The sequence below is a fragment of the Xenia sp. Carnegie-2017 genome, unplaced genomic scaffold (genome assembly GCF_021976095.1).
Source record: "Xenia sp. Carnegie-2017 unplaced genomic scaffold, XeniaSp_v1 HiC_scaffold_24, whole genome shotgun sequence".
In the NCBI taxonomy this organism is placed as follows: Eukaryota; Metazoa; Cnidaria; class Anthozoa; order Malacalcyonacea; family Xeniidae; genus Xenia; species Xenia sp. Carnegie-2017.
The window spans coordinates 16,023,489-16,048,133 of NW_025813487.1; the positions used below are offsets into that span (position 1 = coordinate 16,023,489).

Below are 24,645 nucleotides of genomic sequence, written 5' to 3' on the forward strand. Positions count from 1 at the left end.
AAAATCTTGACTTCTACATCTAGACATCCTCACTCAACAAACATTAAACAGAAAACAGCACGTGTGCAAGTTGTTCAAAAATATTTTATACCTATCTACCTACATGATCAGAGTATTTGATTGGTTCAGAGTGCAACGAAAAACAATACACTACAAAAATGATAAATCTAAAGAGCGAGAGATATTGTTTCATTAACCAAATTTAAAACACATTCATATAGGTGGTGTGCGACCATTCCCCTGGGAACGAGGGAGCAATGATAAGGAAAATACAAGTTAATCATAAAACATGGTGGCCATGACGTAACTTGCACACCAAAGGCTTTAATTTGTTAACCTCGACGTATTTATTGAGAACTATGCGTGTAAACTTAAGATCTTTAATTATTTCGAAAATTACGGTACGTTGTTTATGCTACATCCAGTCCAGAAAGCTCAAAGACTATTCGATTATATCGAACTAAATTAGTTATAGTTCGGATGTTTTTTCTTTGAGTTACTGAATATAAAACGATTAGCTAGTCTATTTGTCTTACAAATTGAAATTACAGTCCAAGATCAGTTTCATCTAAATTCGGGATCAGATGGTAAATCTTGTGATTAGGATTAAAACATATCTTATCAAAGAGTTTACTTGTCATATAATCTTTTCGTTCGTGTAACGTGCTTAAGTCGCACTTTTTAAGGGCATCTTCAGCTGATAATTTCTTCTCTAAATGTCGTCATATAGCCACAAAGCTTAGTGTTAGATAGAAAACAGTATATGAATAGAATACTCGGATTAAATACAACATAATTTCATGTAGTTTTATCAGATAAATTGACATCTGTACAAGCAGCATACTTTATCTCCATGATATGTATTTGTTTTAGTCAGTGACGTAGCCAGCCTGGGTATTTGGTTTTGCTATGTAATTTCATATCATTAGTGTTTCTTTAGAAATCTATTGTTTTTACAATGAGTGAACATCTAAACTTTCTATGCATTTTAAAAAGAGATTGGACTCGTCTCCAACCCCTGAGGGCTTGGTAGCTCAACAGGTAGAGCGGCAGACAAGTATCCCGAAAGTGCGAGTTCAAATCTCGTCCAAGTCACATATTTCTCATGTGCATATAAAAACCATGTTAGGATTAATATTAAATATTTACATAGCACAATGAAATTTGCGGGCTGGCTGGTTACACCACTGGTTTTTATGCTGATAAGCATTGCTGTAAAAGTTTCAAACATTAGCGATAATTTACAGAAGAAATACGTCACATTTCTAATGCATTGAGAAGTTCAGATTTTAAATATGATGACGATATGGAGGAACCGCTTGCTTGTACATCAGACAGTATTGTTGGATCCCAGTTGAAATGAAGGATTGCAGCTGGAACCTAACAAGATAATATGACAAAAAACACGAAGTTATAATTGATAAAAAAAAGCCAGCCAACAATACGTGTGAAACTCACACAGAAAAAAATACTTTTTCTGAAACAATAACATACAACATAATATAATAATCAGTGGCATAGTGAGCATTCCAGTTTTATCATGCTTATTACAATCAGCGCATTATCATTGTACAGTTGCTTTTAAAGTGAGTAAACACATATTTTGCAAATCTGCGGGCTGGCTACGCTAGTTACAAATACACAAACTTTATCATAGCACTAACTTAGAATCATAATAAATGAACAATGTAAATTTAATTCTTAAAAAATTCTAGTTTTATTGTCAGTGAATTCCATGTTTATGCACGAGAAATAGAGATTTGAGCTTTGCTTAAAATGTCAAACAACAAATGCTACATTGAAAGAAGGTGTTTCACTCATGGTAATACAATGAATTTAAAAATCAATTGCATCTAAATACATTTTTAAGTGTAGCTAAGTAGACAGGATTAGGAGCTGTTCACATGAGCCCGGTAGCCGGATTCTATGCTCTGACTAGCAAATTTACAAAACCTTTAAAATGAAAGCAAATAATTTAGCCTGATTTTAAAATTACGACAAAAATGACTTATGACGCTTGTAAGAAATTGTTTCAAGTTTTGCGCTTTAAGTTTTTACTGCTTTCAATGACTCAAAATCATTTCACGCCTCGCTGAATCCCGGTTACGCGGGCTCATGTGAACAGCTCCTTAGACTTAATGGACTAACCAATCCCAGCTCTTCAAAGCTCGACTCATCCTGCGTCAGCTGACCACCACCGGGCTCAGATAAGATGAAAGGCATCCAATCAGTTTGCAGTTGTTCTTTCACGAACATCTTCAAGCTGGAAGCTTTCTCGCGTGCGTGAAATGTTCCTACGTGTGGAAAAGATAACATTTCTTACAAAAGAGCAAGTTTCATATAAAGATGTACATCATCATTACTTTTTCAACAACTAGTTCTCGTCAGCCGCAAGTTTTGGTCTTGCTAGGTAAGTTCCTGAATAAAATTATTCATTTCACGATTGTAGATTGTCTAGGTTATTGGAGACCTGAGAAAGAAAGGCTAGACTGCAGTTTAGCGGACACCCGAAGCGCTTGTATGCGGAGCGCAGGCTCATTTTCGGTTAGGGTTATAGGGTTAGGTTTGGGTCAGCATCTCTAAGGTGTCCGCTAAACTGCAAGACTTTTGGTGTTCATGTAGATATTTGACTGACGTAGCAGAATTCAGCTTCAGAATTAAGTGAGGAATACCACAGTCAGCATCAACAACAAAAGTCGTTCCCAGGACTTCTCCAACCTGAACGACCTGCAACCGTGTTAACGATATCTTCACACACATGTAACAAACATTCACAACAAAGTCGTTCCCAGGACTTCTCCAACCTGAACGACCTGCAACCGTGTTAACGATATCTTCACACACATGTAACAAACATTCACAACAAAAGTCGTTCCCAGGACTTCTCCAACCTGAACGACCTGCAACCGTGTTAACGATATCGTCACACACATGTAACAAACATTCACAACAAAGTCGTTCCCAGGACTTCTCCAACCTGAACGACCTGCAACCGTGTTAACGATATCTTCACACACATGTAACGTTACTCACGGATTCACAACAAAAGTCGTTCCCAGGACTTCTCCAACCTGAACGACCTGCAACCGTGTTAACGATATCGTCACACACATGTAACAAACATTCACAACAAAAGTCGTTCCCAGGACTTCTCCAACCTGAACGACCTGCAACCGTGTTAACGATATCTTCACACACATGTAACGTTACTCACGGATTCACAACAAAAGTCGTTCCCAGGACTTCTTCAACCTGAACGACCTGCAACCGTGTTAACGATATCGTCACACACATGTAACGTTACTCACGGATTCACAACAAAAGTCGTTCCCAGGACTTCTCCAACCTGAACGACCTGCAACCGTGTTAACGATATCGTCACACACATGTAACAAACATTCACAACAAAAGTCGTTCCCAGGACTTCTCCAACCTGAACGACCTGCAACCGTGTTAACGATATCTTCACACACATGTAAATGCAAGTTAATCATTTAACATGGTGGCCATGACGTAACTTGCACACCAAAGGCTTTAATTTGTTAACCTCAACGTATTCATTGAGAACTATACGTGCAAATTTAAGATCTTTGATTACTTCGAAAATTACGGTACATTGTTTATGCTACATCCAGTCCAGAAAGCTCAAAGACTATTCGATTATATCGAACTAAATTAGTTATAGTTCGGATGTTTTTTCTTTGAGTTACTGAATATAAAACGATTAGCTAGTCTATTTGTCTTACAAATTGAAATTACAGTCCAAGATCAGTTTCATCTAAATTCGGGATCAGATGGTAAATCTTGTGATTAGGATTGAAACATATCTTATCAATGAGTTTACTAGTCATATGATCCTCTTCGTTCGTGTAACGTGCTTAAGTCGCACTTTATAAGGGCATCTTCACTTGATAATTTTTTCTCTAAATGTCATCATATAGCCACAAAGCGTAGTGTAAGATAGAAAACAGTATACGAATACAATATTCAGATTAAATACAAGATAATTTCATGTAGTTTTATCAGAGAAATTGACATTTGTAGAAGCAACATACTTTATCTACATGATATGCTCTTGTTTTAGTTAGTGACGTAGCCAGCCTGCGTATTTGGTTGTGCTATGTAATTTCATATCATTAGTGTTTCTTTAGAAATCTATTGTTTTTACAATGAGTGAACATCTAAACTTTCTACGCATTTTAAAAGAAGAGATTTGACTCGTCTCCAACCCCTGAGGGCTTGGTAGCTCAACAGGTAGAGCGGCAGACAAGTATCCCGAAGGTGCGAGTTCAAATCTCGTCCAAGTCACATATTTCTCATGGGCATATAAAAACCATGTTAGGATTAATATTAAATATTTGCATAGCACAATGAAATTTGCGGGCTGGCTGGTTACACCACTGGGTTTTATGCTGCTGAGCAATGCTGTAAAAATTTCAAACATTAGCAATAATTTACAGAAGAAATACGTCACATTTCTAATGCATTGAGAAGTTCAGATTTTAAATATGATGACGATATGGAGGAACCGCTTGCTTGTACATCAGACAGTATTGTTGGATCCCAGTTGAAATGAAGGATTGCAGCTGGAACCTAACAAGATAATATGATAAAAAACACGAAGTTATAATTGATAAAAAAAAGCCAGCCAACAATACGTGTGAAACTCACACAGAAAAAAATACTTTTTCTGAAAGTATAACATACAACATAATATACTAATCAGTGGCATAGTTAGCATTCCAGTTTTATCATGCTTATTACAATCAGAGCATTATCATTGTACAGTTGCTTTTAAAGTGAGTAAACACATATTTTGCAAATCTGTGGGCTGGCTACGCTAGTTACAAATACACAAACTTTATCATAACACTAGCTTAGAATCATAATAAATGAACAATGTAAATTTAATTCTTAAAAAATTCTAGTATCATTGTCTGTAAGTTCCATGTTTATGGACGAGAAATAGAGATTTGAGCTTTGCTTAAAATGTCAAACAACAAATGCTACATTGAAAGAAGGTGTTTCACTCATGGTAATACAATGACTTTAAAAATCAATTGCATCCAAATACATTTTTAAGTGTAGCTATAAAGACAGGATTACGAGCTATTCACATGAGCCCGGTAGCCGGAATTCGGCGAAGCGTTAAATCATTTTGGCAAATGGAAAAGATTAAATAATTCACAACAAAAAACTTATTTGAGCGATTTCTCTATGCTTTGACTTGCAAATTTACAAAACCTTTAAAATGAAAGCAAATAATTTAGCCTGATTTTAAAAATACGACAAAAATGACTTATGACGCTTGTAAGAAAAGATTTCAAGTTTTGCGCTTTAAGTTTGTACTGCTTTCAATGACTCAAAATCATTTCACGCCTCGCTGAATCCCGGTTACGCGGGCTCATGTGAACAGCTCCTTAGACTTAATGGACTAACCAATCCCAGCTCTTCAAAGCTCGACTCATCCTGCGTCAGCTGACCACCACCGGGCTCAGATAAGATGAAAGGCATCCAATCAGTTTGCAGTTGTTCTTTCACGAACATCTTCAAGCTGGAAGCTTTCTCGCGTGCGTGAAATGTTCCTACGTGTGGAAAAGATAACATTTCTTACAAAAGAGCAAGTTTCATATAAAGATATACATCATCATTACTTTTTCAACAACTAGTTCTCGTTAGCCGCAAGTTTTGGTCTTGCTATGTAAATTCCTGAACAAGATTATTCATTTCACGATTGTAGATTGTCTAGGTTAGTGGAGACCTGAGAAAGACAGGCTAGACTGCAGTTTAGCGGACACCCGAAGCGCTTGTATGCGGAGCGCGGGCTCATTTTCGGTTAGGGTTATAGGGTTAGGTTTAGGTCAGCGTCTCTAAGGTGTCCGCTAAACTGCAAGACTTTTGGTGTTCATGTAGATATTCGACTGACGTAGCAGAATTCAGCTTCAGAATTAAGTGAGGAATACCACAGTCAACATCAACAACAAAAGTCGTTCCCAGGACTTCTCCAACCTGAACGACCTGCAACCGTGTTAACGATATCTTCACACACATGTAACAAACATTCACAACAAAAGTCGTTCCCAGGACTTCTCCAACCTGAACAACCTGCAACCGTGTTAACGATATCGTCACACACATGTAACGTTACTCACGGATTCACAACAAAAGTCGTTCCCAGGACTTCTCCGACCTGAACAACCTGCAACCGTGTTAACGATATCGTCACACACATGTAACGTTACTCCCGGATTCACAACAAAAGTCGTTCCCAGGACTTCTCCAACCTGAACGACCTGCAACCGTGTTAACGATATCGTCACACACATGTAACGTTACTCCCGGATTCACAACAAAAGTCCTTCGTCATTCATTTCTTTAGAAATCAATTGTTTTCACATTAATTGAACAAAAAAGGGCGCTGACGACTGCAGTGCTCTCCACAATGATCAGCTTTACTAGAAGCATACCTTGCAGTATGAAACCGTCAGGAAACTTTACACGAAGTAATGTGAAACGATAAACACGAGTTGTAGCCTCGCGTTCTCTCATAGCACGAGTTCTCAACTGTGCATTTCTTTCTACCTCATCTGACCTGCAAATAAAGAAAAAAAACCAATGATGACGATGTTGGAAACTTGCACTATATTGTATGGATACCAAGATATACGGCCGTCCCGAGAAGATTAATTGGGGGGGGGAGGGTGTTTATTCATATACTGAGTTGTGCCCAACTGATTTCTTTTGAATGTGAATTGCTTAATTCCTTCAGTGAATTGCTTTAAAAAGAAATCAGTCGGATACAACTGAATATATGAATACCCCCCCCCAATTAGCGTTTTAGGGAAGGCCCCGCCTGGGTATTAACGAGAAGGTGAGGTGGATGGAGGGATGCGAGTACAACGTGTTAATCTATACACTTACATCTAACTGGGTACCAACGGGAAGATGGGGTGGATGGAGGGATGCGAGTACAACGTGTTAATGTATACTTTTACATCTAACTGGGTACCAACGAGAAGATGGGGTAGATGGAGGGATGCGAGTACAACGTGTTAATCTATACATTTACATCTAACTGGGTATCAACGGGAAGGTGGGTGGATGGAGGGATGTGGTTAGGGTTAGGGTTAGGGTTATGGTTAGGGTTAGGGTTAGGGTTATGGTTAGGGTTAGGGTTAGGTTATGGTTATGGTTAGGGTTAGGGTTAGGTTAGGGTTATGGTTAGGGTTAGGGTTAGGGTTAGGGTTAGGTTAAGGTTAGGGTTAGGGTTAGGTTTATTTTTTGGAATCCCCGAATAACGCTGCCTACTGGATAATGAGTTTTAAAGCTTATCGAAAAAATCTTGTATTTACTTTCCGAAAATGTAAAAATGAAACTGGTAGCTTTCTGCATTTAAAACTATTTTCAAACGATCCATAAAATACTTTCCAGTGAATAGCACTACGTATACAGGTTTCATGAAAACCTGGATGCATTTCTCAACAATCGATGTAAACACCGAACCTTTCCGTTTGCATGCGTTTTATTTCATCCGTGGTCAAATCAAAAAAGTCGTCAGGAAGGTCCAAAGCTTCGTCAGAGGAGGCAATAGGTCGAAGAATCTAAAATGACACAATTAAATTTTAGTCTAAAGTAAATGGTTTGAGCCCAGGAGTATCGTTACATGTTTGTAAATGTAGATCGTCCAGGTTGGCATAGTCCTGGGAAGGACTATACCTAAATCACACATCACAACTAAAAACATTTCACTTCACACTAATTCCCAATGACAATACACATTTCCTGTACACACAATACAATGACGTAAGAACCAAATAACAAATACAGCTAACCTGACGTTTACTCCTCATTTGACTCTGAAGATGACTACCGCTAAGGTTGTCGAAACGTCAGTCAACAACAACAAAAACAGTCCTTCTCAGGACTATACCAACCTGACGGAGATTTTTGTGTACCATAGTTATCGCTATAATACAAAGGGGTATTTGTCATGAAACTCAGGTCCTAGGCTTCTCCACCAAAAATTTATCTAAACTCTTTTTGAATTTGCAAAACAACTTATGCCAGCAATACAGTGCAGTAGAACTAAATTTATCAGAAGGGGGGTTTCTTGACGTTTTTGTCAACAGTGCCCTTTTAAAATTAGAGGGTAGAAGGTGGGGAGCTCCTCCCCCCCCTTCTACAGCACTGTAGTAGTATTGAACTAAGAATGATCAATATGGTTTGAATATGGGTGTGACATGTTCCACTCAAGACAATATATCAAATTTAAATCTTAAATCTGTCAATATTGGTTAATAATGTAACAATTATATGATAATGATGACATGTGAGCGTACAAAATGAACAAATACGATTACATGTTCCACAGGAAACAAAGTTTCAAAATTTTATCATTACACCCACATATTTATTCTATTTCAATGATGAACATATCAAAAATACTTATTTAAGACAATCTTCATTGGTTACAAACCTTCAGTGATCTGTCTAATTTCGGTCTGTTGGCCTCACATGCGACAAGAATGTCCTTCATTACAGTTAGTTTTTCCACAACAAGAGTGGAATCACCCTCAAGCTGGAAACACATCTCATTGGGGTCATCTGAGATCATACACACACAAGTTCGAAAAATAATTGAAAATATTTAATAAAAATTTCTTTCATGTTTGGCACCTACCAGGCAATGGTTTCTCTGTAAAACCACAACTGAGGAGGAATTCTGTGCTGCCAATAACAGGCTTCACTTTTTCTTGAAATATCTTATTTCCTTGCTTGATTCGCCGATACTTTTCTTCACCGGGATTCTTTAAAATATTGTCCAGATATCTAGTATGCAGAAGGAAAACATAGTTCTAATTAAAATATCGAACCCAACTAGAATAGAAGTCCATGGTGATATCATTCTAAGCAAAGTTTTTTTCACAGTACCTGCACAATACGTCAATACATGCATCAATCTTTCTCTGATCTCTATTCAGAGATTTTATCATATTTACTGGAGTGAGAGTTGGATCAGTTTTATAAGCCTAGGGAAAATAGACCTGAATTACAAGGGATCTATCAATAAACCTAGCAAAACTAACAACAAAAATAAATGAAAAGAAGACAAAAACCTTTCCAAGACATTCTGCCATATGTGCACGTATATGTTGCCTGGGATAACTCGCAAAGCAAAATGGACAAACAAAGTAAACACCGCTGACTGCAAGGACTGCAGCAGCATCTTTCTTGATGACCTTAACATATACATATGTAATTGTGACCAGGAATATACCGGGCGGAAAGCAAATTCTTAATATAAATATCAGAGCCCAGCAAAGTGCTTTTAAAAGAGCCATTTAATACAAAATAACATATAAAAAGAAATATTTATTTAGAAGTGTGAATAAATATTTCTAAATAAGCACTTCTAAATAAATATTTCTTTTTATATGTTATTTTGTATTACATGGCTCTTTTAAAAGCACTTTGCTGGGCTCTGATATTTATATGTAATTGTATTGGGCTTTTAGACTCAGTGCTTCAAGCCTTATTCAGAGTATAGAAAGTTATTTACAGTTATTTCTATAAAGTAAATGGTTTTAACCCGGGAGTATTGTTACATGTTTGTAAATGTAGATCCTCCAGGTTGGTATAGTCCTGAGAAGGACTGTTTTTGTTGTTGTTGACTGACGTTTCGACAACCTTAGCAGTAGTCATCTTCAAAGTCAAATGAGGAGTAGTCAACAACAACAAGAACAGTCCTTCTCAGGACTATACCAACCTCGACGATCTACATTTACAAACATGTAGTTATTTCTATAAAAGAAAAACAACTGTAAATAACTTTCAACATTCCGAAGATGGCTTGAAGCAGAAAATTTGCAAAATCTAAAAGATATATTTATTTTAAACACAAAATATTTTGACATAAAAAGTTGATGCCATTTTAAAAGTCAACGGAGAGTGGCACACCCTTGAATTCATCTTTAATGAAAATAGAACTAAAGCTTATTCTAAAAGAGTAATAAAATATTTCAAAAATAAAAACATAAAGGGTCACCATGTTTACCTCACCTCCTTTTCAGTTTTGCTTGATGACGTGCACAAAATTTCATTTTTCATTTCATTTCGAACTACATTTTTAAACAAACCACCAGTGAGATAAGATACACAACAATTTCATTTCTAAAAGGCAAATCAAACTCCTCTTTATGAATACAGCAATAACTATACCATGATTTTTAAGTTGATTTGTTTGTGATTTCCAGGTTGTTGTTGCCGACTGGGGTCGTCTGGTCTGTTTGTCTTGCTGCTGAAACCGTGCGATGGCAGCCTAGCAATAAAAACGAAACCAATTTCATTTCCTTTCAAAACTTCATGTGCTGCAAACATATACAGGTGAGAATCATCAATAACACTATTAAACATGATCATGCTAATAAAATAGTTGAACATAAATAAAGATGAAAGGAAAACTTCAAACCTTACAGGTGAGTCGGAATTATTATTGATGTGAAAGTAAACATTAATTTAATCAATTTGTAATGAACATTTTCGTTGGATACGATCTTATTATACCTCCTACAAAGGCCTATATACTAAATTCATTCTCCTAGCTTTCATAAAGTGAGATGCTGCCTCAAAATTTCAAGAAAGGAGGAGTTTATTAAAAACATCTCGTTGAACTATGGTTGTACCTGTCCGGCTTTTCGAGCATCTGAGCTCGGTTCCTGTCGCTCTTGTACAGAAGGATCCGGTCGATTCTGTTTTGACGATGTGGAGCTTTCATTCAAGGTATGTCCTTCACCTGCTCTGTGAAATTTCACGGCCAATTTTGCTTTCTGAAACAGTTTGTTCATAACTCTATTCATAAAATTTCGCCTACAAGTAGAATGTAGAAAGGTCAAACAAAGGTTTAAGTTACGGTATTTATAAGATGAACCTCAAATTTATAAACAAGCCCCAATCAATAAGTTCAGCATAAGACAAAATAGTAATACCTACTGCAAGCATTTATCAAACCCTTTCGTTTTCACTATTTCCTTAAAATAAGTAAAATCATTTTATTTGATAATATATATTTTCATCGCTTTAATATTGTTTCTAATAGTACACAAGTAGCCCACAGCAGTACATGGTCAGCGTCAGTTCATTATCATCATTACATCATGTAGGTGAATCGTAATGTATTTCTTTTTGTCTTTCTTTTTGGCTGCCTTTGTCTACTTTTAACGTTTGTATAAGAGGAAGTTTTTTTAGTCAAAATAATATTACGCGCCGTTTGTAACAACCTGTTCCTATCTGGACTTTTTGAATACAAGAAATTATAAGAGCATTCCGCGACTTCGGAGTTATATGGTCAGCGTGAGTTAATTTCTTTTCTTTAATGTCGTGCCTCATGTAAGAAAATCTTAGAATAATGGCCACCAAAAACGATGGGCTTCTTCAACAAGCAGATAGCGTATGGAAAATGCTGGATGATCTTGCTGATACAGACCCAGACGGTTATAGAAAATTTATAGATAATATTATGAAAGAGGAGAAAGAATACTGGAAACCCCCAGAACCGGTATTTTGTTTAAAGACTGTCAAGGTTTGTGGTATTTTACCTTTTGTTAACGTATTTTTTTCGTAACCAGGCAACGACATCGTCTATGCTATAAACGACATATAAACGCATGGCTGAACCCTTAACCTAGCACAGAGTTTAATAACTTTGATTAAAATATGACTAACATTAGAGGCACTATGCCATTGCTATCCCAACAATATGTTTTCTCATTCTAGAACTATGGTTTCTAGCACACAGTCACAGACTTACAAATACAATCACAGCAACATACACACATATCCACTAAGCAACCTCACTTAATGGTGACTATAGGTCCATAGGCATCAGCTGGTTGTGTTCAGTAGTGGAGCCAATATACTTATTTAATACTGCAAAAACAACATATTTCTAAAGAATTTAATAATAATCATGACCTGAAATTTTCATAGCAGGACTGTAACTTTTGGGCTTGGTATTAAGCTATTGTGTTTTGAATTCACATTACAAAATAAATATATAATGTATAGAATCCCAATCCATAATCACATCAATTTATTTCAGATTGCAGAATCCAGCAATCCAGATGTATTCATCAACATTTGCAAATGGGAGATGGTATCAAAACCGAAGGATGGTGAAGCAAGAATTTCAATAAAGGCTAGCACTTTGAGATATGTCCCTGAGTCAAAGTACTCTGTAATGGACGTGTGTCTACACAATGATGTTATTGGCTCATCCAACAAAGATGTTCAACAATGGAAATATATTTCGTACTTGGTGTTAGATTACATTGAAGATAAGATGGATGTAAAATTATCAAGGGAATATAAGATTTTGAGCATCAAATACAAGGGTGATATTAAAGTACTGAAAAGATTCTTGTTTGGCCAGAGCTTTTTTGATACGTCTACACCGAAAGAAATTGATCAATCATCAAGTAAAAGCAGTAACAGCTCGATCTTGGATGATCTTTCAAATGTGATGAAAAATGTGAAATGTACAGGACAAAATGGTGCACCACCAACCATTGAAGTCCCTCTACAGAAAAACAGCAGGAACTCTTTGATTCAAGAAATACCAACAAAAAAACACAAAAACAAAGATGGAATGAAGCCGATTCCAATTCATTTCATCAAAGTGTGTGCCGCATCGAATGAAATCCCCAAATGCATTGTGGTACAAGTGGAACTACCGAAGGTTAAGTCAGGGACAGAATGCGATCTTGAAGTATCTAAGGTGGTATGATTTGATTTCTGGTTACAATATTGGATAATAACAAACATTTGATTGTAATTTCTTATAGAGTGATCTCTTGTTGATATCACCTTACTACTCCAAATTATTTCTACCCTTGCCGCATGAAGGAAATCAGGAAGAAACAACATCATTCTTCAACAAAAAAACACACAAACTGACTGTTAAAATACCTGTAAATGATAGTTAATAACAGATGAACTTAAGCTTTCACGTGTATACATACATTTTCACTCCTCATTGTTTCAAGATATAATTCATCTGATTCAACAGGTAATTACTCTAATTGTAAATATATCTTGTGCGTCTAATGTAAATTGTCAGTTTGACTGTTTGTCTTTTAAATTTATATTGCAATTGTTGTATGAAATTAAATATGACATTAAACCTTAGATAGCAATCCCGAATCTGGAGCAGATGTTTTCACAAGTTTTTGAACTTCTTTGAAATTGGGATGTTTTGCATCACCAAGTAATGCAAACATGACGGATTCACTTGTTGTAACAAATGCTCCGCTGTCACGGAGACGCTAGACAAAATAAAAGCATTTTGTCAACATGATCACAGCCAGAAACACAAATTTCCATAGACGGATTTACTGGGTGGGGAGGGTTGTAGGGGGTACCACCCCCTCAGTATCACATTTCTTCCCTGAAATAAATTGTCCACCTCTCTAAGAAGCATTATAAACTCCCCCAATTTTAGCAAAACAAATCAGTAGTACAGTTGAACTGAGTTTTTCAGGGAAATATTTCAACTTTCTACACTACCTTCTTAGCTGCTCAAACCTGACTGCTCTAAATTATAAACCCTTTACCAGCTCACCCCCCCCCCTTAAAATTTTTAGCACCACCTTTGTAAAAAGTATGAAAATCTGTCCATGCTAATTCCACAGAGTTAAATAGCTGGAAAATTGCATGAAGCTGTAAGTTCTAAGATGAAAATGACTTTAAAATGATGTAATTATCAATTACTTATCTATAACATTCACCTCGAATGAAAAAAGTCTGTCTGTCATGCTCCGTGCTGAAACACCATCAGCAACAATGTGAACATCATAGTTTCGTTCAAGAAGGTCCAACGCTGTCTGTTGGACACAAACATGTGCCTGTAAAAATTTTCCATAATTTTATGCAACATTTTAAACACATCTAACACCTTTGACATTGTATGTAGTCACCTCAATTCCAAATAGCACAACAGACTTTACATCGCTCAACTCCTGTAATTTCTTTTCCACTTCAGGTATGACCATGGAAAAAACAGTTTTTGGATAAGCTTTTATTTCAGACATGTCAATCTCTTTAACAGTATTACCAAGGCCTTTGGGATACTGGTAAAGTAATGAAATTGATGTTAAAGCTGTTGTTTTAATCAAAAACTCACTGGACATAAAACAGTTGGGTTTTCCAATCAATGCAACAATTGTTCATTAATCCATTGTGGAGTAGAAAAACAACAGTGTGGTTTCAATTACTGAATAGAGCTAGTCATGTACTCTAATGAATTGCCTTGTTTACATTTTGCTGGCAGGCAGTTTTGGCCAAGTGCTTTTAGACAACACTAGCAACAATGGTCAACCTCTATTGGATAAATCTGCCTGCTAGAAAAACAACGCAAGTCATCTATCGAAACTGTTGTATTCTGTAATCACCACTGAGAAATTGTTGTATTCTGAGAAATTGTTGAGAAATTGTTGAGAAATTCTTGAGAAATTTCTGAGAAAATTGTTGAGAAATTTCTCATTCTTGAGAAATTGTTGTATTCTGTAAACTGTTGTATTCTGTAATCACCACTGAGAAATTGTCCGATTCTTTATACAATACAAAGAACAAGAAAAAACATTGTGCAAATGCAAACTTACCTGTTCTGTAGCTATGACAGGAATTCCCATGATCTTCGCAGTTTCAACCTTAAAAAACACACACAGCTGAGTCTCATATTAAATACCCGTACTAATAATCTAATAATACTGAAATCCAGGCCATTGACCATGCTTCGAACTTTTCAAGCTTTCTCACCAAACGTTTGGCAACTTGGATAATTTCAGGAAAATATCGTATGGATTCACGAAATTTCTCTTGAATATCACACAAGAAAAACGCTGTTGTCTTACTAGCCAATTTTCCGACCCTTGGTACGGTGGCAGCCATGGTTTTAAGCTATGGTCAGTACTTTTGTGATATGTATGGCCAAAGCTAGATTCTCATAAAGAACCACCCCCCGGAATTTTCTGAGAGATCGTAGTGGAACCCATTAGTTGCATACTTTATTAAACTTATTACTTGAAGAGAGATTGTTGTATATTTACAGAAATATTGTTATTTGGGTTTTCTATGTAAATGACATGTAAATATTTACGTGTTTACCCACTGTAAAAATTAATGTTTGTAAATGTAGATCGTCCAGGTTGGTATAGTCCTGAGAATGACTGTTTTTGTTGTTGTTGACTGACGTTTCGACAACTTTAGTGGTAGTCATCTTCAGAGCCTTTTGACTCCTTCTCAGGACTCTACCAACCTGGACGATCTACATTTACAAACATGTTTACTTTATTTACTGTAAACACTAATTATATGAAATTACATAGCACAACCAAATACGCAGGCTGGCTACACCACTGACTAAAACAAGTGCATATCATGTACATAAAGTATGTTGCTTGTACAGATGTCAATTTCTCTGATAAAACTACATGAAGTTATCTTATGTTTAACCTGAATATTGTATTCATACACTGTTTTCTATCTTACACTACGCTTTGTGGCTATATGACGTCATTTAGAGAAGAAATTATCAAAATGCCCTTATAAATTGCGACTTAAACACGTTACACGAACGAAGAGGATCATACGACTGCTAAACTTTAATCCTAACCACAAGATTTACCATCTGATCCCGTATTTAGATGAAACTGATCTTGGACTGCAGATTAAGCATAATTTCAATTTTACCCTTTGCAGGGCCGGATTAACCAAATGGCAGAAGGGGCGTGCGTCCACGGGTCCTGTGCATTACTCAGTTCTGATGAATCTGACGGCAAAGATGACACAACTAAAGATGACAGCGATGTCACAACGTGATTCATTTGAATTGTGCATGTACTTAGTCTCAAGATCTCGAACTATTCTAGCATTTTCCTTATCATTGCTCTCTCATTCCCAGGGGAATGGTTGCACACCGCCTATATGAATGTGTTTTTAAATTTGATTAATGAAACAATATCTCTCGCTCTTTAGATTTATCATTTTTGTAGTGCATTGTTTATCATTACACTCTGAACCAATCAAATACTCTGATCATGTAGGTGGATAGGTATAAAATATTTTTGAACAACTTGCACATGTGCTGTTTTCTGATTGATGTTTGTCGAGTGAGGATGTCTAGATGTAGAAGTCAAGATTTTTGCTGAGTTGATGAAAAGTTGGGAAAGCTCTTGGTAGTGACGTTAGGTCAAATGATGCACTCGGTATATTTTGAAGAGATGGGCTGTAGATGAAATTATTCCATGGTTTTTAGTTTGTTTGAAAAGAAGTTCTGTGTTAATTCCAAAAGAAGGAGGATGATAATAATTGATGGATCATTCGGAATATCTAGGTGACAGTAATACCTAAATTAAAATTTTAAAGATTTTATGGTAAGGTCAACGTTGTAGCATTGTTTTCAAAAGTTGGTATTTGTAAATTGTAATGCCTATCGGTCTACAGATAGAAACTAGGGTCATCAATGTCTGGTTTCCACTAGTAAAATACAATAGTGGAAAACCTTAAGTTTTAGTAGTTAGACATGTGGGAAACCATGAGTTTTAATGATAACATAAATGAGAAACCTCGTTTTTTTATTCTCGTGAGACCTAAGAAGACAAACAAAAAGAAATTTCCCTTTGTTCATTATTCGGTTTATGCTTAGTCTTGCTAATGCTTGTGTCTACGTCAAAACTAATCATCCATGTTTTCTATTTATTGTCTTTGTTTGATAAATTTTCGTCACTTTGCTGTGCCTTAATTATTTCAATTTGTGAACTTAAGTATTTTTTTGCTGTCATGATATTATCATGTGTGTATGCAAGATGGAGAGTAAAACATGAACGGTTGAGAATCGCAGAAGATAAAGAAGAAAGATGGCAGCGAAAATGAGTTATATTACACAAAACTCTTAAAATAAGAACGGATCAACAAGACAAAAACTATGACGTTTAACATTCATAACGGACATATTTAGTCGTTAATGTGATGATATCTCCATTCTATATTTCTAGATTATAAAGTCCTTTTCAAGATGTTGAAAAACAAGAAGTAGATTATCCTTTGACACAAAACATCCTTTCTCACCCTTGATATCAATTTCTTTGGACCGACCAGCAGAGAATTATACCTCTATGGAATAATGCGTTCATTTTATATTTCGAGTCGATTTGTATATCCTGCTAACGATGTTAGCAATAATTAGAAGATTTAGGATTAAAGGGATGTGTTGCCTGCATCGAGCTCTTCTATACCATTGAGTAATGTTATAGAAGTTAGCACAAATCATTCAACATGTTGGTTTACATGTTAATATGGAGGTGCTTCTTCTGAACGTTTAAATGTTAGGATCTTACATGAAGCATTTAAAAACGAAATTTAATTTACAGTTTATTTATTAAAGTTACTAAAAGAAATTGCAATACGCTGGCAGAGTATTGCAAAGTTTTTCCATTATATTTGGTCCATTTGATCTTGAAATAAATACGGTATCAATCTAAAAAGTTTTCAACGTTAACACTGTTATAACATTGAGGGATGATATAACATTGTCTTTATGGCAGTTGAAACATAGTGAACACAAACATTTTCTGATAAAGTTCTTTGAAATGTCTGACAGCAATTTCATGTTAACATTCAGTTAACGCTTGTCTTCTGTTAACTATTGTAAAGTACGAGTTTCGACAATAATTTTAACAAGATCATCTGCAAACACTGGTTTTACGAAATACTCGAACTTCAACAGTTTCTCATGATTGTTTTTTACAATTATTCCTACAGTGATACATGGCAGCAGATGCGGATTGTGCCTGCGGTATGTGTCTGTTTCTTTCTTTTCTTTCTTTTGTTTGTTTTGTCATGCCACTAACTTGTTGTTCAGTATTTTTCAGATACGGAGGACGAGAAGATGCAAGAAGAGGAAGTCAGGGCTGTAAGTGTTATTTTTTCCATCAAATCTAACAATTTTGTTGCTTGTGTCTCTTTTAGAACAAGGTAGCCTACCATGGTCACAACGTAGCCTTTGATGGGGACCGTTTCTTACGGTAAGTGTAAGAAATTATTTTTACTCGTTTAAGCATTACTTAGAAAGACAAAATGCTTGTCTTTAATTCTTCGATCGGTGTTTGCAGATGATCAAGTATAAATATCTAGAATACACTAACACTATAGTACGCACATAAATTAGAATTTGCAATATTCTAACTAAATTAGAGAGTTCCCTCGCTCTCTGATTTAGGAAAGAAGTTCTGCAAAAACTCGACGTAGTCCAAAATAGACTTCTGCCACCTATTTTGGAATACTTTTGCACATAATTTCACGCAGCGTAAACTTGATAATCATAGCATTGTTTGTAATTAAAGCATGATCTTGCATATCACATATAAAGCGTTTTTCAGTTAAGTTAGGACTGCATTAAAATAAGACTCAATTATTCAAAACATGAAGCTTATCAAAGTAATATAAATTTTACTACTCTTGGTTCACTCTTGGATGTTGGGTGGTTGTAGATGATATTAAATTTTATGGAAACTGTAGTTTGACAAGATACCTATTTTGTTAGTTACATTTAGTTATTTTCATTGTGATTTGACGTTGTGACTCAGTGTGTTGTATAACAAGAAACATCACCAATAAAGTTCTGCTAGGCAAACCTTAGTATAAGGAATAAAAGGAATAATGAGGAATATATCCATTATATCATGTATAACACCAGTTAAGGGTCCGTGTAAAAAAATATAGTTTACTTGAATATTTTTGACTTATCAGCTACGAGTCGTCATTGTAAACGGTTGTCATAGTAAACGGTCGTCGTTGACATAAAGTTTTCGCAAGGATATTCATCCACAAATATTGACATAACATTATGCACAACGGTTAAGCAAACCAAAAATCAATGACACCGACGAAATTGCCATGAATTATTACTTTTCTTGAACATCACTTTTCATGAATGTGACAGATCAGTAATGTATGCATTTCCGTATTCAAGTTTGATAAAGGTATAACTACGATATTGTTGCTCTTGTATTTCTATAGTGATAAATAACAATGTTGGGATGATTGTACTTTATTATATGACAAGTTATGTTTCTTGCAGTAAATTCAAGATGTTGCATTTCTTTCGTGTTATTAACAGCAAATTATTATTGAGTTTTGTAAATACCAACAAAATTGTCTCAGTGGCTAGGGGTAATTATGATGTTGCCAAGGGAATAATCCTACAATTGTTTTTTTGATTGTCCTAATGGTCATGCACCTGACTCCAAAAATATGAATTTTTGAGGAATGTTTAATTCAATTCGAAAAGAAAATCGTCCAATATCAACTTATGTTTCTTTGAGTAGATCAGGAATCCAACACGATAACCATAGTTTAAAACTTGAATTTTTGAAATTTATAACAGTCTTGTAGGCAATCCTCGGTAGTATAGTGGTGAGTATCCCCGCCTGTCACGCGGGAGACCGGGGTTCGATTCCCCGCCGGGGAGGGGCAACTTTCTTCCTTCTTAAATACTTTTATGACTTCAAGTTCCTGATGTAAAGACGAGTGTGAAATTTATTTTTGTTTCATAAATGAATATCTCTGAATGAAATGTTTCTTTTGATGATGTACCTTAACAATGGAAGACGCTGTGTTTTCAAGAGTTGATGAACATTCCAAAAAACAAAAAGTGCTGTCGTGGTATTCTTTCCATTTAAAAAAGATGCCGTGATGTCATTATAAGCTCGAAAAAGTTTCCTAAATGAAATGTTATTTCTCACTAATTCTAACTCTTTTAACATTCTCATTCGTTTCATCTAAATGACTCAGTAAGATGTGGTTTTGAATCCTCTTTTTCTTGTCCAACAATTAATTTTTGGTTTTCGAAAAGACCACGAAGATTATAGTTTAAAATTGATTTTTTACAGTGTATATCAATCTTGTAGGCAATCCTCGGTAGTATAGTGGTGAGTATCCCCGCCTGTCACGCGGGAGACCGGGGTTCGATTACCCGCCGGGGAGGGGCAACTCTCCTCTTAATTCAATAACTGTTAAGACTTCAAGTTCCTGATGTAAGAACAAGTATGAAATTTATTTTTGTTTCATAAATGAATATCTCTCAATGAAATGTTTCTTTTGAACATGTACCTTAACAATGGAAGACGTTGTGTTTTCAAGAGTTGATGAACATTCCAAAAACAAAAAGTGCTGTCGTGGTATGCTTTCCAAACAAAAGAAGATGCCGTGATGTCATTATAAGCTGGAAAACGTTTTCTAGATGAAATGTTATTTCTCACTAACTCTAACTCTTTTACTATTTTCATTCGTTTTATCCAAGTGTCTCAGTAAGATATGGTCTTTAATCCTCTTTTTCTTGTCCAATAATTAATTTTTCGTTTTTGAAATGACCACGAAGATTATAGTTTAAAAGTTGATTTTTTACAGTGTATATCAGTCTTGTATGCAATCCTCGGTAGTATAGTGGTGAGTATCCCCGCCTGTCACGCGGGAGACCGGGGTTCGATTCCCCGCCGGGGAGGGGCAACTTTCCTCTTCCTTCAATAACTTTTAAGACTTCAAGTTCCTGATGTAAGGAAAAGTGTGAAATTTATTTTTGTTTCATAAATGAATATCTCTCAATGAAATGTTTCTTTTAATGATGTACCTAAACAATGGAAGACGTTGTGTTTTCAAGAGTTGATGAACATTCCAAAAACAAAAAGTGCTGTCGTGGTATGCTTTCCAAACAAAAGAAGATGCCGTGATGTCATTATAAGCTCGGAAAAGTTTCCTAGATGAAATGTTATTTCTCACTAACTCTAACTCTTTTACCATTTTCATTCGTTTTATCCAAGTGTCTCAGTAAGATATGGTTTTGAATCCTCTTTTTCTTGTCCAACAATTAATTTTTGGTTTTCGAAAAGACCACGAAGATTATAGTTTAAAATTGATTTTTTACAGTGTATATCAATCTTGTAGGCAATCCTCGGTAGTATAGTGGTGAGTATCCCCGCCTGTCACGCGGGAGACCGGGGTTCGATTCCCCGCCGGGGAGGGGCAACTTTCTTCCTTCTTAAATACTTTTAAGACTTCAAGTTCCTGATGTAAGGACAAGTGTGAAATTTATTTTTGTTTCATAAATGAATATCTCTCAATGAAATGTTTCTTTTGATGATGTACCTCAACAATGGAAGACGCTGTGTTTTCAAGAGTTGATGAACATTCCAAAAAACAAAAGTGCTGTCGTGGTATTCTTTCCAAACAAAAGAAGATGCCGTTATGTCATTAAAAATCTAGTAAAAGTTTTCTAAACTATAATTCTGACTAACTCTAACTCTTTCAACATTTTCATTCTTTTTATCCAAGTGTCTCAGTAAGATATGGTCTTTAATCCTCTTTTTCTTGTCCAATAATTAATTTTTGGTTTTCGGAAAGACATCGAAGATTGTAGTTTAAAAGTTGAATTTTTGAAGTTTATATCAACCTTGTAGGCAATCCTCGGTAGTATAGTGGTGAGTATCCCCGCCTGTCACGCGGGAGACCGGGGTTCGATTCCCCGCCGGGGAGGGGCAACTTTCTTCCTTCTTAAATATTTTTAAGACTTCAAGTTCCTGATGTAAAGACAAGTGTGAAATTTATTTTTGTTTCATAAATGAATATCTCTGAATGAAATGTTTCTTTTGATGATGTACCTCAACAATGGAAGACGCTGTGTTTTCAAGAGTTGATGAACATTTCAAAAACAAAAGTGCTGTCGTGGTATGCTTTCCAAATAAAAGAAGATGTCGTGATGTCATTATAAGCTCGTGAAAGTTTTCTAAACTATGTTTCTCACTAACTCTAACTCTTTCAACATTCTCATTCGTTTCATCCAAGTGACTCTGTAAGATATGGTTTTGAACATGAAGATTGTAGTTTAAAAGTTGAATTTTTGAAGTTTATATCAGCCTTGTAGGCAATCCTCGGTAGTATAGTGGTGAGTATCCCCGCCTGTCACGCGGGAGACCGGGGTTCGATTCCCCGCCGGGGAGGGGCAACTTTACTCTTACTTCGATAACTATAAAGATTTCAAGTTCCTGATGTTATGGACAAGTGTGAAATTTATTTTTGTTTCATAAATGAATATCATTCAACGATTTGTCTTTTTTTTGATGATGTACCTCAACAATGGAATACGCTTTTTTTTTAAGAGTTGATGAACATTCCAAAAAACAAAAAGTGCTGTCGTGGTATTCTTTCCATTTAAAAGAAGATGCCGTGATGTCATTATAAGCTCGGAAAAGTTTCCTAGATGAAATGTTATTTCTCACTAACTCTAACTCTTTTACCATTTTCATTCGTTTTATCCAAGTGTCTCAGTAAGATATGGTTTTGAATCCTCTTTTTCTTGTCCAACAATTAATTTTTGGTTTTCGAAAAGACCACGAAGATTATAGTTTAAAATTGATTTTTTACAATGTATATCAATCTTGTAGGCAATCCTCGGTAGTATAGTGGTGAGTATCCCCGCCTGTCACGCGGGAGACCGGGGTTCGATTCCCCGCCGGGGAGGGGCAACTTTCTTCCTTCTTAAATACTTTTATGACTTCAAGTTCCTGATGTAAAGACAAGTGTGAAATTTATTTTTGTTTCATAAATGAATATCTCTGAATGAAATGTTTCTTTTGATGATGTACCTCAACAATGGAAGACGCTGTGTTTTCAAGAGTTGATGAACATTCCAAAAAACAAAAAGTGCTGTCGTGGTATTCTTTCCATTTAAAAGAAGATGCCGTGATGTCATTATAAGCTCGAAAACGTTTTCTAAACTATATTTCTCACTAACTCTAACTCTTTCAATATTTTCATTCGTTTTATCCAAGTGTCTCAGTAAGATATGGTCTTTAATCCTCTTTTTCTTGTCCAATAATTAATTTTTCGTTTTTGAAATGACCACGAAGATTGTAGTTTAAAAGTTGAATTTTTGAAGTTTATATCAACCTTGTAGGCAATCCTCGGTAGTATAGTGGTGAGTATCCCCGCCTGTCACGCGGGAGACCGGGGTTCGATTCCCCGCCGGGGAGGGGCAACTTTCTTCCTTCTTAAATATTTTTAAGACTTCAAGTTCCTGATGTAAGGAAAAGTGTGAAATTTATTTTTGTTTCATAAATGAATATCTCTGAATGAAATGTTTCTTTTGATGATGTACCTCAACAATGGAAGACGCTGTGTTTTCAAGAGTTGATGAACATTTCAAAAAACAAAAAGTGCTGTCGTGGTATGCTTTCCAAATAATAGAAGATGTCGTGATGTCATTATAAGCTCGTGAAAGTTTTCTAAACTATGTTTCTCACTAACTCTAACTCTTTCAACATTCTCATTCGTTTCATCCAAGTGACTCTGTAAGATATGGTTTTGAACATGAAGATTGTAGTTTAAAAGTTTAATTTTTGAAGTTTATATCGGCCTTGTAGGCAATCCTCGGTAGTATAGTGGTGAGTATCCCCGCCTGTCACGCAGGAGACCGGGGTTCGATTCCCCGCCGGGGAGGGGAAACTTTCTTCCGATCAAAAACTTTTAAGACTTTGAATTCCGGATGTAAGGACAAGTGTGAAATTACTTTTTGTTTCATCAATGGATTTCTCTCTATGAAGTGTTTCTTTTGATATCTTATAAATCTTTAAAGCAAATCGTGTAGACTTATTTATTTGCTTTTGAATGTCGATTTTATGTCAATTATTAAGACGTTCACAACAACAATTTTGACGCATTGTCTAATAACTCTTACCCTAAACCCAGCAGAATTTGTTTTAAAATGTTCATATACATAATAATAATGTTCGTGGAAAGTTTTGAGAGGAAAGAAGATTTTTGAATGTGTGCACAAATAAATCTCTAAAAATATTGTAGGCCTGATTGTTTACTTCATTTGAGTATTCTATCAATTCAAATTAAACATAAGTTTTTGTGTTTTTGCCCATATCACATTTTACAATATTCTAATGAAAATTTTCAAAAGCGTTTTCATTGTATATACGACCATGAAATAAATAACTTTAAAACAACTAAGCAATTAACGAAAGTTTAAGACATGACATTGAGCCTCCTACCTTACGCCTTTTTAGTTCTCTTTCAAATCTTCCCATAACTATTCGCTTTATTTTTGTTTCAAATTTCAACTTTAGTTTGAGTCAACTCAAATACCACTTTGTTTGTATTCTTCATGATTGCTCATAGTCAATTTTCAAGACAAATCACCATTTTTTTTCCATAGAGAGTTTAAACACGTTTATTGGCAAAATGCTCTAAAAATAGTCAATAGGTTTTAAATGGTGACCTTTCCAAATTATTCTCAAATAGCTTAGCTAAGACAACTATTTTTCATTGGTGTTTGATTGAAAAATTTTTCTTGCTGACTAAAATGCTATTGATGCTATGAATTCAACTATTCCAATGTCAAAATGAAGGTTTTTATCCGTATCACACTCCGCTCAAACATTTTTTCACAATTTTGTTTTTTTTTGTCAAGCTAGTTACTTATAATTTGTGCCCAGTCTTCTTCATTTTCACGCGGAACAAAAAAGGCGGCAATTTAATGAACGTGAACCAACATTTTCATATTTTTCAATAATATCTTCAGAGTTTATGTTC

The 24,645-nt window shown here is 35.5% G+C and overlaps 4 protein-coding genes and 9 non-coding genes across 15 annotated transcripts; 10 read left to right on the forward strand and 3 right to left on the reverse strand.

The window, feature by feature from the left end:
- Positions 1 to 1,183: 1,183 nt before the first annotated feature.
- LOC124451929 (UBX domain-containing protein 6-like) lies at positions 1,184 to 2,371 on the reverse strand. Its single transcript, XM_047002533.1, has 2 exons — positions 2,149 to 2,371; positions 1,184 to 1,380 (listed from the first exon to the last, which is right to left on the reverse strand). The coding sequence occupies exons 1-2, from the start codon at positions 2,314 to 2,316 to the stop codon at positions 1,258 to 1,260; spliced, it is 291 nt and encodes a 96-aa protein (XP_046858489.1). The 5' UTR covers positions 2,317 to 2,371; the 3' UTR covers positions 1,184 to 1,257.
- A 1,621-nt stretch (positions 2,372 to 3,992) lies between these two features.
- Positions 3,993 to 11,163, reverse strand: LOC124451058 (UBX domain-containing protein 6-like). 2 transcript variants are annotated; one of them, XM_047001691.1, is made up of 12 exons: positions 10,990 to 11,163; positions 10,683 to 10,866; positions 10,219 to 10,318; positions 10,060 to 10,118; positions 9,117 to 9,239; positions 8,932 to 9,029; positions 8,681 to 8,829; positions 8,477 to 8,604; positions 7,504 to 7,601; positions 6,468 to 6,592; positions 5,440 to 5,585; positions 3,993 to 4,593 (listed from the first exon to the last, which is right to left on the reverse strand). In XM_047001691.1, the coding sequence occupies exons 2-12, from the start codon at positions 10,854 to 10,856 to the stop codon at positions 4,471 to 4,473; spliced, it is 1,323 nt and encodes a 440-aa protein (XP_046857647.1). In that variant the 5' UTR covers positions 10,857 to 10,866; positions 10,990 to 11,163; the 3' UTR covers positions 3,993 to 4,470. The 2 variants fall into 2 exon arrangements, with proteins under 2 accessions (XP_046857647.1, XP_046857646.1); XM_047001690.1 differs by having other exon boundaries at positions 10,986 to 11,162.
- A 28-nt stretch (positions 11,164 to 11,191) lies between these two features.
- LOC124451059 (PIH1 domain-containing protein 2-like) lies at positions 11,192 to 13,197 on the forward strand. 2 transcript variants are annotated; one of them, XM_047001693.1, is made up of 4 exons: positions 11,192 to 11,578; positions 12,098 to 12,313; positions 12,500 to 12,772; positions 12,840 to 13,197. In XM_047001693.1, the coding sequence occupies exons 1-4, from the start codon at positions 11,405 to 11,407 to the stop codon at positions 12,978 to 12,980; spliced, it is 804 nt and encodes a 267-aa protein (XP_046857649.1). In that variant the 5' UTR covers positions 11,192 to 11,404; the 3' UTR covers positions 12,981 to 13,197. The 2 variants fall into 2 exon arrangements, with proteins under 2 accessions (XP_046857649.1, XP_046857648.1); XM_047001692.1 differs by having other exon boundaries at positions 12,098 to 12,772.
- LOC124451060 (isochorismatase domain-containing protein 2-like) lies at positions 13,028 to 14,982 on the reverse strand. The gene is made up of 5 exons (XM_047001694.1): positions 14,812 to 14,982; positions 14,655 to 14,702; positions 13,971 to 14,123; positions 13,782 to 13,898; positions 13,028 to 13,319 (listed from the first exon to the last, which is right to left on the reverse strand). The coding sequence occupies exons 1-5, from the start codon at positions 14,941 to 14,943 to the stop codon at positions 13,173 to 13,175; spliced, it is 597 nt and encodes a 198-aa protein (XP_046857650.1). The 5' UTR covers positions 14,944 to 14,982; the 3' UTR covers positions 13,028 to 13,172.
- A 4,468-nt stretch (positions 14,983 to 19,450) lies between these two features.
- Trnad-guc lies at positions 19,451 to 19,522 on the forward strand. Its single transcript has one exon. It is a non-coding gene; the product is annotated as a tRNA-Asp (tRNA).
- Positions 19,523 to 19,965: 443 nt separating this feature from the next.
- Trnad-guc lies at positions 19,966 to 20,037 on the forward strand. Its single transcript has one exon. It is a non-coding gene; the product is annotated as a tRNA-Asp (tRNA).
- Positions 20,038 to 20,482: 445 nt separating this feature from the next.
- On the forward strand, positions 20,483 to 20,554 carry Trnad-guc. The gene has a single exon. It is a non-coding gene; the product is annotated as a tRNA-Asp (tRNA).
- Positions 20,555 to 20,998: 444 nt separating this feature from the next.
- Positions 20,999 to 21,070, forward strand: Trnad-guc. Its single transcript has one exon. It is a non-coding gene; the product is annotated as a tRNA-Asp (tRNA).
- A 440-nt stretch (positions 21,071 to 21,510) lies between these two features.
- Trnad-guc lies at positions 21,511 to 21,582 on the forward strand. Its single transcript has one exon. It is a non-coding gene; the product is annotated as a tRNA-Asp (tRNA).
- A 392-nt stretch (positions 21,583 to 21,974) lies between these two features.
- On the forward strand, positions 21,975 to 22,046 carry Trnad-guc. Its single transcript has one exon. It is a non-coding gene; the product is annotated as a tRNA-Asp (tRNA).
- A 448-nt stretch (positions 22,047 to 22,494) lies between these two features.
- On the forward strand, positions 22,495 to 22,566 carry Trnad-guc. The gene has a single exon. It is a non-coding gene; the product is annotated as a tRNA-Asp (tRNA).
- Positions 22,567 to 23,006: 440 nt separating this feature from the next.
- Positions 23,007 to 23,078, forward strand: Trnad-guc. The gene has a single exon. It is a non-coding gene; the product is annotated as a tRNA-Asp (tRNA).
- A 394-nt stretch (positions 23,079 to 23,472) lies between these two features.
- On the forward strand, positions 23,473 to 23,544 carry Trnad-guc. The gene has a single exon. It is a non-coding gene; the product is annotated as a tRNA-Asp (tRNA).
- The last annotated feature ends 1,101 nt before the right edge of the window (positions 23,545 to 24,645 follow it).